General features: G+C 35.3%; 1 protein-coding gene across 2 annotated transcripts in view; it reads left to right on the top strand.

The window, feature by feature from the left end:
• Nedd4 (E3 ubiquitin-protein ligase Nedd4) overlaps nucleotides 1-16,907 on the top strand; it is a 523,801-nt gene that overhangs the window by 221,854 nt on the left and 285,040 nt on the right. For both annotated transcript variants that reach the window (XM_090395739.1, XM_090395738.1), the window contains exon 8: nucleotides 3,056-3,255. In XM_090395739.1, coding sequence (XP_090251865.1) covers nucleotides 3,056-3,255 — 200 coding nt within the window. The remainder of the gene's footprint in view (nucleotides 1-3,055; nucleotides 3,256-16,907) is intronic.

The raw sequence follows: 16,907 nt of genomic DNA on the forward strand, positions 1-16,907 counted from the left end.
TTGAAAAATACACTAGAGATAGGGAGGTTATTATCCCTGTTTATAAAGCTATGATTTCACATCTTGATAGATTTGGTCCTTGTTTTCTTAAGGATCAGAAAGTGATGGAGAGGATTCAATGATGAATGACCAAGTTGGAGAGAGTTCTCTGGAATACCCTCTGTCCAGATAGATGAAAGGTATGTTGGGTGCAGAGTTTAGTTGCCAGGCAGAGGAGAAGGGACATGAAAGAAATTTAATAAATTACTAAAGGGATTCTATTGTTGTGTCCTATTTCTTTAAATTTTATAGTTTCTCAATGTTACATGTAAAGCCTTTCCTATGAGTGTCATGTGGTACCTCTGAAACACAAAGGGTTAGCTTCAGGGTCGAGCCAAAACCAATGTGGCAGAACCTTCGTAATCTACCTCCCTTAAAGTTGTAAGAAATTTATATTTTTATGCTGTGCCACTTAGAACTTTTAAATTAAAATAAATTATGTTAATCAAGAAGTGAGTAAGAAGATGTACTGAAATAACACTAGATTTGCAATCGTGACCTTAATCGTACTCTAGAAGTTTCCAGCTCAGATTCGTAACAATTTTTCAAGTGGTGCATCAGATTCCATACACAGACAATCTTGGTTAAATATAGCAAGGTTTATTAAACACTAAATATACAGCTAGTAATACAAGAAAAATTTCCATTCTAAGTAAGTTATAAATCAAATTAAATCAATCAACATGAACACTCTCAACAGATATGATTATTAAGACACAATTTACCTCATGCAACTCACACAACTTATAAATCCTACATTACACTCCTAATACTAACAATCCATATCAACATTTATTCCTTTGGCTGAATCTTCTTAACATCCATTATCATATACAATAATTCAAATTCGTTTAATGATTATCCTTTCATGATCTATGTAACAAAATTTTGCTATAGTCCTGTCTTATAATTCTTTCCGAGTCCTTCACTCTCAAAGTTTCACATAACATTAAGTGTTCAAGTTATACACAAACAAAGAACAAATTTTCTACTTATTCTGCATCATCACCAGTTTGTCTTTTATTCAATTGGACATTCCTTCGGTACCTTCAATCTGTCTCAGGGCCTAGAATTTTCCGATCATCGATATGCTCCAGCGATCCTTTCATGACCACCTCAGTCACAGCCTTTAGGACACATATTTTTTCCAACTCGAAGCGGCATGGCCTGCTGCTGCCTCCCGGGAGTCCATGTCTAGGTTTCCTGCAGAAACATCATCCGAGCGCTCAGAAATGGAGTTGCTCCCACAACCGTCCAGCTAACGAAAACCCAGCCAAGAGAGCCGGTCAAACCAAGGGAAACGAAAAGAGAGAAGAGACCCAAGAGGGGGGGGGGGGTTCCCTAACCCTTTTATATATCCTCCCTACTGGCAATCACCGTAACTTAGGTCGTTCACCCAGCACATAGAATTTTCGTCGCATGGGTCTGACTTCACAAAGTCCGTTCTCTCTCTGCTTTTTCTTCACGTGCCGTGAGCACGCGACTGCCGGAGGCAACTGTCTGCTTGCCCCTGAACTTTGAGCATTTGTTCACACAGATTATCTTTGCCATTTCTCTTGCAAGTTGTTTTACATCAATGGTAATATCAACTCTAATTCAATATTATTAACTTATACTTATCATTGGCATTCTTTTTTCTATATATATATTTTGCTTTTATCTAGTAAATAAAGTCCCCTTGAGTTATTTCACAATTCTTTTCTTTTTAAACTAATGTATTCAATATTTTACAAAGAGCACAACAACACATACTTAGAAACAAGCACATTTTTAAATTTCTAAAAGGACCCTATAGGAAATTTAAAAATATGCTTGTTTTTTTAATTTGCCTGTTAAACGATAAGTGGAATCTTTATTCCAGACTTATCAAAGTTTAACACTATAAAATTGATACAAAAGAAATTTTTGAAAACATGATGAATAAGGAGACAACAGGAGAAACCTCTGGAAGTTGTGTAAGAGTGTGGTTAGTAAGGGTGTGCTTACTAGATTTTTTGCTTGGACAGTAGTGAATGAGTGGAATAGATTGGTGAAATGGAGGTAGTGGTGAATATCCCAACAGTGAACGAATTTAAGTAGGAGTATGATAGATGTTGTGTGGATAATGATTACCATGGGTATCCCACAGTGAGCCTTTTGACTCTCTGAAGATACCGATATAATAATAATAATTTTCAAGCTGCCAGATAGATAATAGAATAGAAAAAGGAAAAAAAAAGTTGTGGCAGGATGCATAAAGGAAGGAATGAACTAAACTTTTGATATTAAGTTTTGGACAAGATTCTTTTGATCCCCCTTCCTGGTGGGAAAAAAAAAATCAAAAGGATGGGGTATTCAAATGTTACATGCTTGAATTGGTAGGTGGATAATTATCAAGATCATTGGTGTGAAACTAGGGTTCCAGGTTTTCCATGTGTAACAATGCTTTGCAACAGCCCTCTCACACTGAATTCATATTTTCTCCATGATGTCCAAAACATCTGTCCTAGAGCACAAGATCCTACAATCTTTTGTTCGAAGCTATGCATTTAATATATCCTTTTAATTTCTATATGTTGGTGCAAAAAGCATTTTTTGAGAGAACTTTGCTACGATTTTTTTAGATTGCCCATCAACTTGGATAAACCATCAAGTAGTTGGACACTATGATTTTTAAGGTTATTGGAATGATAGGGAATGTTAAGCAATACTGATAAACTATTAGTTAGTAGTTGGACAATATAATTTTAAAGCTTATTGGGATTTTAGGGAATGTTCAAGTTATTTTCTAATTGGTCACTTCTTCCTCATTATCAAACTACAAAAAAAAATATAATAATAATAAATAAAAATTCTTTCAAATTCTCAGTTCTTTTTTGGTGAAGTATATTCAAAACATTAATTTATAACCATTATTTATTCCTTTGATACTACAAGTTTACATATTGGTATACCAGTAATCTTTCAAGTAGTTAAAAAATAAATATTTACTACTTAATTGAGTGGCATTCTAACATGATCTTTTATGCTTTTGCAGCCAGGATGGGAAATTGTGAATAGTGAAAATGGAAGTAATGCTCAGGAAGAACTGCCAGCTAATCCTGTGATAATACCAGTTTCTTCTTCTTCTGCTAATTCGCCACTTCCTCCGGGCTGGGAAGAAAGGCAGGATGCTAATGGCCGAACATATTATGTTAATCATGCTGCTAGGACAACACAGTGGGAAAGGCCTACAAGGTGATTTTTAAAAACACTATTTTATATATTTATGTATTAAAAAAAAACATTTATATACATTGTTTTTAATAATATTTTACAAATATTAGTTACAAAATTTTATAATTAACAACTGGAGGCTTCTTTGGTTGTGGATCATATTCTAAGGAATAATTAGTGTGGTATATCCACATAGATTTTTATTCTTAACCTACTAGCTTCTCATCAGTATGACTTAGCAACTTCCTCTGCATACAGTGTTAAAATATAATAAGGTAATTGGTTTAAATGTGTTATTGTCTAATATCAAATTATATATACAGTGGTGCATCATAGTTTGTATTTAATTCGTTCCAGAAATCCGTTCAAACTATGAATCGTTCGAAGTCCGAATCAAGATTTTACATAAGAAATAATGGAAAGCGAAATAATCTGTTTCCATTTCCAAAAAATTTCAATAACTTTTTTCTCTATTTTAGGTTTTTCAATTTTAATGTTAATAACTTGGAAAAATTAAACAAAATAATCTTATTTTATTAATTTTAATTATTACAACATAAAAATAACAGTGAAGAATATTTTTTAATATAAAAATCACAAAGACGAAAATAGTGCTCCCGTTGTTAAGCATCTGCTTTATGCTAATTTGTGTTCTCTTTTTTCTGCAGAGAAGAATCTATCTAATGTTTGGTGCTAACGATTTTCTTTCATATTTTTAAAATAACCCATCACGTTGTCATAGAATAAGTTGATATTCCTGGTCACTGCTGTCTTATTAGGGTGCCATCTTCCCACAATTGCTTGTGTTCTAACCCAAACAGACAATTTTGGCAATAAAAAAATGCAAAAAGCAGTTAAAAATTCTCTACACAAATGTATCGTGCAATGACTAGGCTGTGTCAAGTAAGGGACAACGCACAGCAGACTGAGACACACACACACACACACACACACACACACTGTGCATGCACGAGGAAGTGAGTGAGGAAAATTAGTGGGTGAGAGGGAGAATATGGGGGAGAAGCATGCCGAAACTGTCTAATGCTATATGACTCTGAGTTCCTGGACTATATTTCGAACTTCAAATCAAATTTCTTGCGTTCTCAATTTAAACAACAATTTGAGTTATAACATCCCAAATAGCCATGCTGCAGTTATTCAATATTGGCGTTCACGTGAGTCTGCACACATACTTGCAATAAACAATGGCACGTCTGTTAGAACAATTTGGAAAAATACGTTTTTTATGTATCAATTATGTGTGACGATTTTTTACCTGTATTTTCAAGTTTTTAGATACTTCAATGTTTATTACTATTCTCTTCCTTTAAGAATACCTGATGAAGGCTATTATAAGCCGAAACTAGTTGTATTAATCTTATTAAATCTTTATAAGTAATCTCGGTTTTTAAGTCATTAAATCTATTTTTAAAAATATCACAACAACTGAGTTGAAGCATATAATTGCATATATATATATATATTTTTTTTTTTTTTTTACTTATTATCAGACATTTTTTTTTTACTGATTGTCAAAAATATTTTGGAAAAATTTGGAGAAAAGAGCAAAGCTAATAGTAATGGCAAATACCTGTTGGATTTCTGCTCAGGACATGGACTGGTTATTATTAACACCATGTTCCAACAAAATGTGCACAAATTCACATGGAGAGAAGAGTCAAGGAATAAGAAGTCTCATTGATTATGTTATTGTTGATAGTGATGTTTTCTCCCTTGTGCAGGATACTAGAGTGTACAGAGGATTTGAAATTGGAAGTGATCACCATTTAGTCTTGAGAAGAATAAAACTCAATTTCATATTGAAAAGAATAACATGTAAGAAAGTTTTAAAGCGAATAAAAATTGAGCAGCTCTCAGATTTGTACTCTAGACTAAAATGGACAAACATTATTCAAGAAAAAATGAAAGAGTTTGAGAACAGAAACCATACCTTGGAGATTTGCAGCAAGCCCTGAAGAAAACGCGGATTGATTTAGCCAGAGAGGCATGTGCTAAGGTTGTCTGCAAGGATAGAAAATTCAGAACTCCATGGTGGACACAAGAAGTTAAACAGGCAGCGAAGGAAAAGAAGAAAGCATATCAAAAGTTCCTGGCAAATAAGTCAGCTTGTGCTCTCAGAGAATACAGAGACAAATGTAAGAAAGCTAAAAACTTAAAACTATCTAAAGTCATGGGAAGACTTTGGTAAGAACATGTAAAAGGAATTTGAGATGATAAAGGTGACATGAAAACTGGAGAAAAAGATATCCTTGCAGTATGGAGTAATTACCTCAAAAAATTGCTAAATGAAACAAACATTGATAGCACAGTGGTAAAAAACACTCAACAGGGATTTAGTCAGGATTACATATCCATACTTGAAGTAGAAAAAGCCATCAAAGGCCTGAAATGTGGAAAGGCAGCAGGAGTAGATAACATTCAACCAGAAACGCTCAAGTATGGAGGTATAAAAGTCTAACAGTGGTTGCACTGCATAGTTTAAAAGGCCTGGACAAATGGACGAATTCCAGATGATTGGAATGAGTAGAGCTCTAATAGTACCCATATATAAAAAGGGAAATAAAACTGAATATGAGAATTACAGAGGTATTTCTCTACTGAGTGTTCCTGGTAAGATTTACGCAAGTATACTTGAGAAATGGTTGAGAAGGATTGTGGAAGAAAAGATTGGTGACGATTATGCAGGATTCAGGCCAAATTGATGCTGTCATGATCAGATTTTCACTTTATGCCAAATAGTTGAGAAATCATGGGAATATAACAAAGATCTGTATTTAAGTTTTGTAGATCTGGAATAGGCATATGACATGCCAAGAGAGAAGCTATTCAAAACACTACAGTTATATGGTGTCAGTGGGGCATTATATCAAGCAATACTTAAGTCTTCATTTGAGTTGTAAGTCAGCAGTTAGAATTGAAGGAAGTACAGGAAGGTGGTTTAATGTTAAATCTGGTGTCAGACAAGGATGTATATATTATTTCCTCTGTTATTCATTATCTATATGGATCACATTATGAAGGAAAGTGATATTAAACCTGATATCAAAATTGGAGGGGTGTTAATCTCAGCTCTTTGCTTTATGTGGATTATGTTATACTTCTAAATAAATCCACTACAAGTCTGCAAGATTCCCTGACTAAATTGAATAACTATTGTAATAGATATGGTATGAAGGTCAGCAATAACAAGACAAAGACAATGACCATAGGCAGAAGCATTGAAAATTGTCAATTGCATTGTGAATGGAGAACCTGTAGAACAGGTTCTCCATTCACATTTTCAATAAAACATTTCAGCCACTTAGTCACAATTTTTAGTGAAGATGGTAAATTAAGTATGGAAATAGACAACAGAATCAAGAAAGTTGGTTTGGTAGGAAGTCAACTGAATAAATTTATATGGAAGCAGAGAGAAATTAGTCAAAGCACTAAATTAGCTGTATACAAGACAGTATTCAAACCAATTTTTGCTTATTGATCTGAGAGCTGGGTCAGATGTAAAACACTTGACCAAAGACTAGAGACTGCAGATATTAGCGTCCTGAGGAAGATTAGAAGCATGAACAGATGGCATCAACAGCAATATCATATAAAAATGAGGATATTAGGAAAGAACTTGACATTGTCATTATCCATGAATGTGTTAGTAGAGCTAATGTCAGGTGGTATGGTCACTTAAACAGAATGGGAGAGGAAAGATTAGCAAAAGAAGTATTCTCTGCCAGGTTAGTAGGGAAAAAGACCCACAGGAAGACCAAGATACAGGTGGATTGATATGGTAAAAAGTGCCTTAGACCATAGAAATATAAGATCTGATAATGTTGAAGCCTTCACAAGTAAAAGACTGATTTGGAGGAAAGTTGTAGATAGGAAGTTAGTAATGATGTAAATTTTTCGTATGGTACTATCATGTCCTCTACAGTCCTTTTGAGCAGGAATTTGACGATGATGATGATATATTTTACTGATGTGAAAACCAATTCCAAAGCTTCCACTAAATGGTACATTGAAATAAATTGATCTAAACTTGTGCTCCCATATTTTATCATTATTAAAAGTGTTTTTCTCCAGAAATATCCATCAAACGAAACCACAACAGCGGATACTAAGGAACTGAATACTAGTGTGTATTAGTACACATCCCATAAGTGATTTAATCAGTTTAATACTGGCCACATCCAAGCACTCAATATGCCTACTATTCAAAGTAAAGACGGTGACAACAAAGGCCACTGAAGGCAGAGTGATTTATATGTGATTTTTTTTTTTTTTTTTTTTTTTTTTTTTTGCCAATTCATGCTCGCTGTATAAAAATAGAAGAATCGGCACCTAAACTGTTTATCAACCTCAACTAGCCTTTCTTTTGTTTGTGCCTCTCTTCAGTAAAGAAGTTCCTGAACTTAGAAAAACACATTAACAACTCAAATAATTCAGAAGAAACTTTGTCTTGAAATATAATGCTAGAAGCCAGACCCAAACTAATTAGTACCACAATGCAAATGTACCTTCCTTTGACAACAACAAAAAATTTGGACCAATGAAGAAAGGAAAAGATGGCATGAATTTCCTTCACCTCTTGAAAGTGACCTGCGACACATTAAGAACACAAATTAATAGCAGCAGTAAACAACAAATTCAAAGACACTGTTTTCCCCAATTGCATATATTAGCTTAGCCTGACCTAACCTTCACTCAAAGAGGAAAATAACTTCAACTACAAAAAAACTAATAGAAGTAAATCCAACCATTCTCACCAAAATGGTTAGAATAATTGATATTAGATTACATTAATAAATTACATAAATACAATAATAGATTACAAAAAAAAAAGTTAGTGCAGAAATCAAGCAATTTTGTTACCTATTGTGGAAACAATAGGATCTGCATAAATGTGCACAACATGCAGTCAACAGTGAGCTCCACAGATCTTTCCAAATTCACATCATAAACATACATGGCCTCAGCTCCCACTACAATTGTAGTGGGATTACTAACTTCCTATCTACCATCTCCAGTCTGCAAAACCCACATCTACGTTTTGTATCAGAAACTCCAAATCTTACCCTTCCAAAGCACTGCTTATCTCTGTTTTCCCCAATTGCAGATTCTTTGATTCCTGTCGATCCAAGGATGACTGGCATCTGTGCATATATTCATTCTAACATACTAAGCAATTTTAGGTTGAATGCTTGAGAGCATTCAACCTAAAATTGCCCTGATGTTGATGTTTTTTTTTTTTTTTTTTGGGGGGGGGGGTGAAAATCTCTGTCCCACTTAGTTATATTCATTTGCCATCTCTGTCACTCCCCTAGTGTCACCAGCCACTCTGAACTCATTGGCCTCCTCTTCTTAAATGTTGATATTCTCCAGTCCCACTTTCCTAACAATGAAGTTATTCTCCTAGAACATCGGTTCCCAACTGGTGGTATGCGTACCCCCGGGGGTACGTGCTGGGCTGTTCAGGGGTATACGAAAAATAATCAGTAATAGCAGAAAAAAACTCATTTCCATTATTTTACTTTAAGATAGGCACTGAACAAAAGTGTCAGTATTTAAAAACAGCTATTTTAAAAACAAGGGGTACAATTTATAGAAATGGGTTTATAAGGGGTATACAAGTGGGAAAAGGTTGGGAACCACTGGCCTAGGAGATTTTATTCTCAACACCAATTGCACAGACCAAGCAACATGTGAGACCAAATATGCTGAGATGTTTGCCATCACTTCCACAATTGTTCACATGCCCACTAGAATACCACATAACCCTAATCGCTCCCCAAAACACCCTAGATTTTTTCCTCACCAGTGATCCTTCCAAGTACACTGAATGCTTATGTCCGCTAGGTAATTCAGACCACAACTTAGTACTTATCTCCTCTCTCATGGAACAATGTTCACACAACCATTCTCAATTAGTGCCAATTAGAATAACCTTCATGACTTCTGTGTTTCATTCCTATGATTGGACTATACTTTTCAGCCTTTTCAAACATATCACCAAAGTAATGCTTACTAGTGTGGTGGAACATATGTTCTCCTCATCACCCTGAACTGCAGCCCCTATCTAAATCTTTGTTCTCCAAAACTAAGGCTGTATGGATGAGAAATAGAGCATACCACAAAATGGCTTTCGTCAAGAACTCTATTTTCCCTTAGTGATTATACCCAACTCCAAAACATCTACAAGAAAACTATCAGTGTTTCCAAAACAGGCTTTGTAAGAACAAAAAAGCTGGAGATTTTCAGCCTGTCAAAATTGTAGCTTAGCTTTTTGGCCTTTTGCCACAGCAATTGGGCATAAATTTTGCTAAATATTTCTCTTATCCCTGTCACACCCAGATGATTCTGTTACATCATCACCTACAGGAAAAAGCCAATCTCCTGACTTCATACTTTTACTCCAACCACAGTAGATACTCACACAAACTTCCTCATCATTCCCCCCCCCTCCTCTCAACAATATGGTGTTATCAAAACTTATCAACAGAGCCCCCAACCTTTGTTCTTCTCAGGCTTCCCTTACAGCTGAACTCTCCTGTATCCACCACATATTCTTGTCCAGTGATAATGCCAAAAAGATTGTTACTTCCATCCCTCTTAACATACCGACTATAGTAATGCCGTCATTGTTCATTATATCTGGGGCACTATCCTGAATTTATGGCAGTCAAATAAATTTATCATGTCAGCAGGAAAATCATTATGGAGTAATTCAATTGTATCAGATAGGGGGATGTTTGTAAAGAGTGAGACTACATCAAACTTATTAGTAGATCTGTAGGTTGTAAGGATAATCCTGAAATTTTATTTGTGAAATGTGTTGAATTTTTTTATGAAAGAAGCAGAGTTACCTGTAAACACAGAGAAAAGATTGAATAGGTGTCTTGAGAGTATATAAGTCGGACATCCTATGCAGTTCACTATACGTCTTTTCATAATGCAACTTAGGAAGGCCATGAAAGCTGGAAGGAAATACATAATGAATTCATAACCTTTTTATGGTTTCTTCATCCCAGGAATGAACTTCATCTAAGAGGCTGTTGAGTTTATTAATTTGCGATTGAGTTGGGTCTTTATCATTGATTCTGTAAGTAGTATGGTCTCGAAGTAGAAAATTAAGTTTTCTAAAGTAACTGTCTTTATCCTGAACAACAACTGCACAACCTTTGTTAGCCTTAGTAATTATTAATTAATGATTTTCCTCCTGATATTGTAAATTTATTTGTGTGTGCCATTAATTCAGGATACTTCAGTTGTCAGAATAAATTAGACAAGCCGATAGAAGGAACAGCTGTGGGGTTGTTCACCTAAACCATTGATTTGGTACAGATATGTTGATGATGTTTTTGCTGTATGGAACTCCTCTTTGTCCGATTTTCATGAATTTCTTGAGAAAATTCAGTAAACCCAAGAATCAAATTTATTCTAGAAGTAGAAGACAACGACCATCTTCCTTTTCACGACTTTCTCAGTATACAGAAAACCAACTCATACTGGCAAATATATGATTCTAACTCACATCATCACTCTTGCCAGAAATATGGTGTAGTGAAATTTCTAGTCGACAGAGCTCATAAAATATGTTTAATGTATTCTTGTTATATATTCAGTATGATATGTTCAATATGTTCTTGTAAATAACTGTCTGTTATCAGAACTACCATTATTTCAAATGGTTATAATACAGTAACCATTGATAACATAATCAATAATTATGGCCTTCATCTTAACCTATCTCAAGAAGAATAAGTTGACAGAATTTGTCTTCCGTGTGTTAAAGGACTTTCGGTAAGAATAGCACAACATATCCTCCAAATTGACCTAAAGGTTTCCTTATGTCCAGATCATGAACTAAATACTTTCCTTATCTCTCCAAACGACAGATATCCTCCTCTTTCTTATCTTGCAGTTTACAGAATCCTCTGTTCTTGTGGCTTATGTTATTATGGACGGACTAGTTGTTCTGCACAAATTCATCTTGAAGAACATCAAGAGTGGTGGAGGTGGGCAAGACAGGATATTTAGTGGGGTGTTGCTACAAACCAAGGAGCACAGAGGGCGGGGACCAGGAGATGTTGAGACAGTTGAGCGTGGCAAGTGCAAGAAGAATGATTGTTATGGGAGATTTTAACTACAGTAGTATAAATTGGGAAGAGGAAGATGCATGTAGCAATAAGGAAATGGAATTTCTAGAATTCTTGAGGGACAAATGTCTTAGGCAACATGTAACAGAGGGAACAAGAGGTTCAAGAGTTTTGGATTTGGTTATAGCATCAGAAGAGTTGATAATAACTGAGATGATATCTCTCCCACCAGTTGGAGAGAGTGACCATATGGTTTTGACTTGGAAGATGAATAGACATGCAGGAGTATCAAAGAAATGGGAACGTATATGGAATTATAAAGCAGGTGATTATAATAGTCTTAGACGTCAACTTGGAGAAGCTTCGTGGAGGGAGGAATTGGAAGGCCGGGATATCATTCGTGCTTGGGAAATTGTGAAGGAATATTTGTTAGCAGCAATGGTAAGCTGTATTCCACGAGTGAAGAAGAGGACATAATTTGGAGTAAAGTGGATGAAAAATAATATTAAACAGGAACTGCATGCAAAAAAGAGGCTATGGAAGAGATATAAGGAGACAGGTGAAGAGAAGATTCATGAAGAATATAAGACACAGGCCAGGAGAGTGACTAGTATGGTAAGGAAGGCAAAACTGGAAAATGAGAAAAAATTGGCCCTTAGATCCAAGGAAAATCCTAGGGGATTTTTTAGCTATGTGGCCAGTAGGAGGAGAAATGACATTGTGGGATAAAAATGGGAATAGAGTGACTGATGCAGAGGACATTATGGAATTGTTCAATGAACATTTTATTGGAGTATTTCTTCCTGGAGGAGTCAATTTGAATACTAGAGGGATAGGGCAGGTTTAGAGGTGCAGGAAAAGAGTGTGTTCCAAATACTGAGTACTCTGGATGTCAGTAAAGCTGTGGGACTGGATGGTATTTCACCATGAGTTTTGAGAGAATGTGCTAGGGAACTTACAGTGCCCCTGACCTGGCTTTTCAGTGAAAGTCTGGCTGCAGGAAAGGTGCCCATGGAATGGAAGGAAGGCAAGATACGATAGTGCCATTGCATAAGGGCGGTAGCAGACTGGAAGTGTCTAATTGTAGGCAAGTTTGTGTGTCATCAGTAGTTAGTAAGATCTTGGAGAAAGTAGTGAGGGACCGTATACAGCATTGGACAGATGAGGGTAATTTATCTATGAGAGTCAACATGGATTTGTGAAGGGGGCGCTCTTGTTTTAGCAATATGCTAGCCTTTTATAATAAAGTTTCAAGAGCATTGGATGAGGGAAAGGCATATACTGCCATTTTCCTAGACTTAGCAAAGGCATTTGACAGGGTGCCACATGATAAGCTGATATTCAAGTTGCAGCACATTGGCCTGGATGTCAGATTGGTCAACTCAATTCAGGATTGGCTGTCCGATAGGTATCAGAGAGTTGTGTATGGTGGAGCAATATCAAAGGGGCAGAAGGTTACAAGTGGGGTTCCACAGGGGCTCAGTACTGGGACCTATATTGTTTAACCTGTTTATCAATGAATCCGTGGATTGCAAGGGGATATTCAGTTGTTTGCGGATGATGCGAAGCTGAGGAGTGTTATTAGTAATAGTGCAGATGTGGTAGCCCTACAAGAGGATTTGAATAAGCTAGATGGATGGGCAAATGAATGAGGATGTCAGTTTAATGGAGCAAAATGTAAGGTCTTGAGGTTTGGGACACATTGATGGGACGCTGCATACTCTATGGGAGGAGTTAAACTGGAGGAAGTAGGGGAGACGAGATCTGGGGTTGATGATTGATAGAAACCTGAAATTTAGGGTACATATTGCAAAGGTAGTGAAGGTAACACAGAGGATTGCTGCAATAATGAGAAGGACACTGACCTGCAGAGATGAAAGGGTTATCATTCCGTTGTATAAGACTGATCAGACCACACTTAGACTATTGCTCTCAGATCTGGTCCGCAGGATTTGAAGGGGATAAATTAACTGTGGAAAGGGTACAAAGGCAGATAACAAAGATGGTGTCAGGACTGTACAATGTTAGTTATGAGGATCGGCTGAGGGAGTTTGGACTGCAGAGTTTGGTGGATAGAGGCTGAGGGAGTTTGGACTGCAGAGTTTGGTGGATAGAAGGAGGAGAGGTGATATGATTCTTTTAAACTGTTGATAGGTGGTTACTGGGTTGACACTGGGGAGTTCTTTCACTTTGTTGAACAGCGGGAAGGAGTCACGACAAGGGGCCATCCCTGGAAGTTACGAAACTGTGAGAAAGAGGGTGAGAAGTGGTTTCTTTGCATGGAGGATGGTTGAACCATGGAATGCATTATGTGATAGAGTGGTGAGAGCGAGAACGGTCAATGCGTTTTTATGGAGTGGTATGATAGACGTTGTGTTTCCTAGGAGGGACCTCCCTCGATGAGCCTTAATAGACTTGTGTTTCTTAGAAAGGACCTCCCACAATGAGTCTTTTGACTCCATGGAGGCCTGAATAATATATTGCACTCAAAAGAGCCCAATGAATCTGCTTTAATAAGCTACACCTTATCTACACAACATAGAATTTAGTAGATCGATACCAAAGTTCTTCACAAAAGCTATTTTCTTCTGGAAAGAGTTTAGAAAGCTGTGAAGCACTCATTCACAACCCTAACCTTAACAAAAACAGTTACCTTAAACTTTCTCAATTTCAAGAAGTTATCCTAACTAATACTCACCATTCATGTGTTTTATAAATTGCAATTAATTATTGAAATTTAAAATAATTTTGTTTTTAATTTATTTCTTAATACCTATTAATGCAGACGGAGTCTTCTCTTACAGTTGATAGCACATATAATGTTACTCACTTTCTATTTAATTGTTCTTTCTTTTTGTGGTTATTTTCCTGTAGTGCAGTGTTTCTCAACATTTTTTGGATCATGCCCTACCTCAACATCTCAAAGATCTTGATGCCCCCACCTCTAGCATAATAGTCAGCCAAGTTCTGAAAAAGTATAATATAAATATGTGCATGTACATTTTCTAATCCCCCCCTGTGTGGTGTATGCCCCCACGTTGAGAAATACTGCTGTAGTGTATTGAAAATGGTTATGAAACATAGCTGAAAATTCTACATATGAACAATTTTTGCATAAGTGACTTCCATTGATTATTTAGTATTGTATATAAATTAAAACTGAACTAGCTCCATGTGTAAGAGATGTACATGTTTTCAGAGGAAATTAAATTTTTTCAGATCTTTACTTAGTAGTTTCTAAAATAGAAATACTAACAAAATGGAGAAAGGAAGTAAATAAGAAAAAAATAAGAAATAGAACAAGTATACAAAGCATATCTGTTACAAGAAGAAAGCATTAGAATGCTGTATATTAGCAGATAACCTAAAAGCAGCCATAATCATTGAAGATATAGAAGAAGAATGGAAAATTTCAATAAATATAATTCAGAATCTGAAGCACTTGTGAAGAAAAATAAAATACTTAAAAGAAAAATGTTAACAGTTCGGAACATAGATATAGAAAATGCAATAAAAGAAAAACAAATGGCATACAAATCATTCCTTCAAAAACATACAAAGGAAATAGAAGAATATACAAAAACAAAAGAAAAATAGCTAAAACCATAGTACAGAAAGCTCACCAAAATTCTTGGGACAAAATATTAAGGACACTAAACAGTGAAGAAAGAGATACAGCGCAAATCAACATAATAGAGAAACAATGGATAGAACATAAGAATTTATGATATGAACCAAATTTAATGACAGAAAATTATGATGAAGAAATCAGTACTGATATGGAACCAGCTACATTAGAACTAAAAGAAGCAATACTGGTTTCAAAAAATAGAAAGTCGACCAGATTAATTTGCATAAAAACAGAACTTTGGAAATATGATGTTGTTTATAGATTCTAAGAATCTGTAATATTTATCACAGATTCTTAGAATCCATAAACAACTGTTGGAGGAAATGTGAGGTTCCAGGTCAAAAGCTAAGATTATATCTATATTTAAGAAAGGAGACAGAGATGATAGTGGAAATTGCAGAGGAATAAGTTTATTAAAGACAGGTAGCAAAATTATGAATAAAAGATGTAGAAATATTGCAAACAATCTATTCTTAGAAGAACAAAATGGTTTCAGACATGAAAGATCGTGTATAGATGATATTTATGTGTTAAAATAAATTATTGAAAAAGATGAGAACTTAATTTAGAGACTCAAGCCTTTATTAATTATGAGAAAGCTTTTAATTTTATTAATTTAAATTTTATATTCCATAGAGACAAATTATGGAATCTGGAAAAAAGGATATCCATTACATTTGCTACAAGTTATACAAAAGTATATATAAAGATACACAAATACTCTTCTCTTCTTTCTCCCATCCATCTCACTCCTGCAACTTGTTCCAATTCATCTCTCCATCTTTTTCTTGGTCTTCCTCTTCTTCTTGCTCCATCCATCCATTGGTCTCCACTCTGTTGTTTGTCTAGTCCATCTTCCATCATTTCATCTAGCAATATGGCCGGCCTATCTTCCAAGTTTAGATTTTATTCTACTATTTGTAATTTTTGAACAGGCAACATGAGCGCATACAATTTACTATTGAAATTGAAAATCAGAACTTGCTTCCTTTCCTGGACACACTGGTTACACATCTTCCCAGGCAGTCTGTCCTTCACTGTTTACCGCAAGCCTACACATACCGCCAATATATACATGCTAACTCCTATCACTACCCTTCGCAAAAACTCGGAGTCATTTAACACCCTCAAAAACAGAGCTATAACAATTTTCGCTAATGAACAAGCTCTTAAACAAGAATTAAAAATTATTAGCAATACTTTTATAAATAATAGCTACAGCAGAAATACTATTAATAAAGTTCTTCATAAAACTGCATCAAAAAAAATATAGATTACAGTAAAATCATAGCTATTCCATATACATTAAAGGGTATCAGAAAAAATTAATAGAATTCTACATCATTATAATCGTAATGCCACTTTTAAACCACCTTTAAAATTAAAAAAACACATTCAACTCCTCTAAAGATCCTCTCCCCACATTGGCACACCCAGGAGTTTATTGCATTTATTGCACCTGTAACTTATTTATTGGATAAACTGGACGTACAATCCCTATCCATGAAAAAAAAAAAAAGAACATGAGCAACACATTAAATTTAACAATTTTGGAGAAGCAGGCCTCTCGGACCATGCTCTTTACACCATACACCAAATTGATTAGAAAAGAAAAGCACTTGTTCTTTATATCATACAAAAACTTGGTATGAACTGAAATTCAAAGAAGCATGTGAAATTTTGATTAACCACCCCAATTTTAACAATAATTGTGGCATAAAAATCCCAAAAATTTGGATGGCACATATTCAGCCCACTTTAGTTTTCTAGCAAACTCTAACTTCAGGACTTGAAGCAATTTTCAGCTTTTATTGGCCACTATCAATACTGATTAGCTATAAATTATATTATACTTATATAATTTTTTATGTGAACATGTTGTTCTCCAGCTTTAATTTGATTTTGTGAACTAATAATAATAATAGATTAGCTTTGAT

The sequence above is a fragment of the Typopeltis vanoorti genome, chromosome 7 (assembly GCF_054136105.1).
Source record: "Typopeltis vanoorti isolate ZY-2024b chromosome 7, IOZ_Tvanoo_1.0, whole genome shotgun sequence".
Classification (NCBI taxonomy): Eukaryota; Metazoa; Arthropoda; class Arachnida; order Uropygi; family Thelyphonidae; genus Typopeltis; species Typopeltis vanoorti.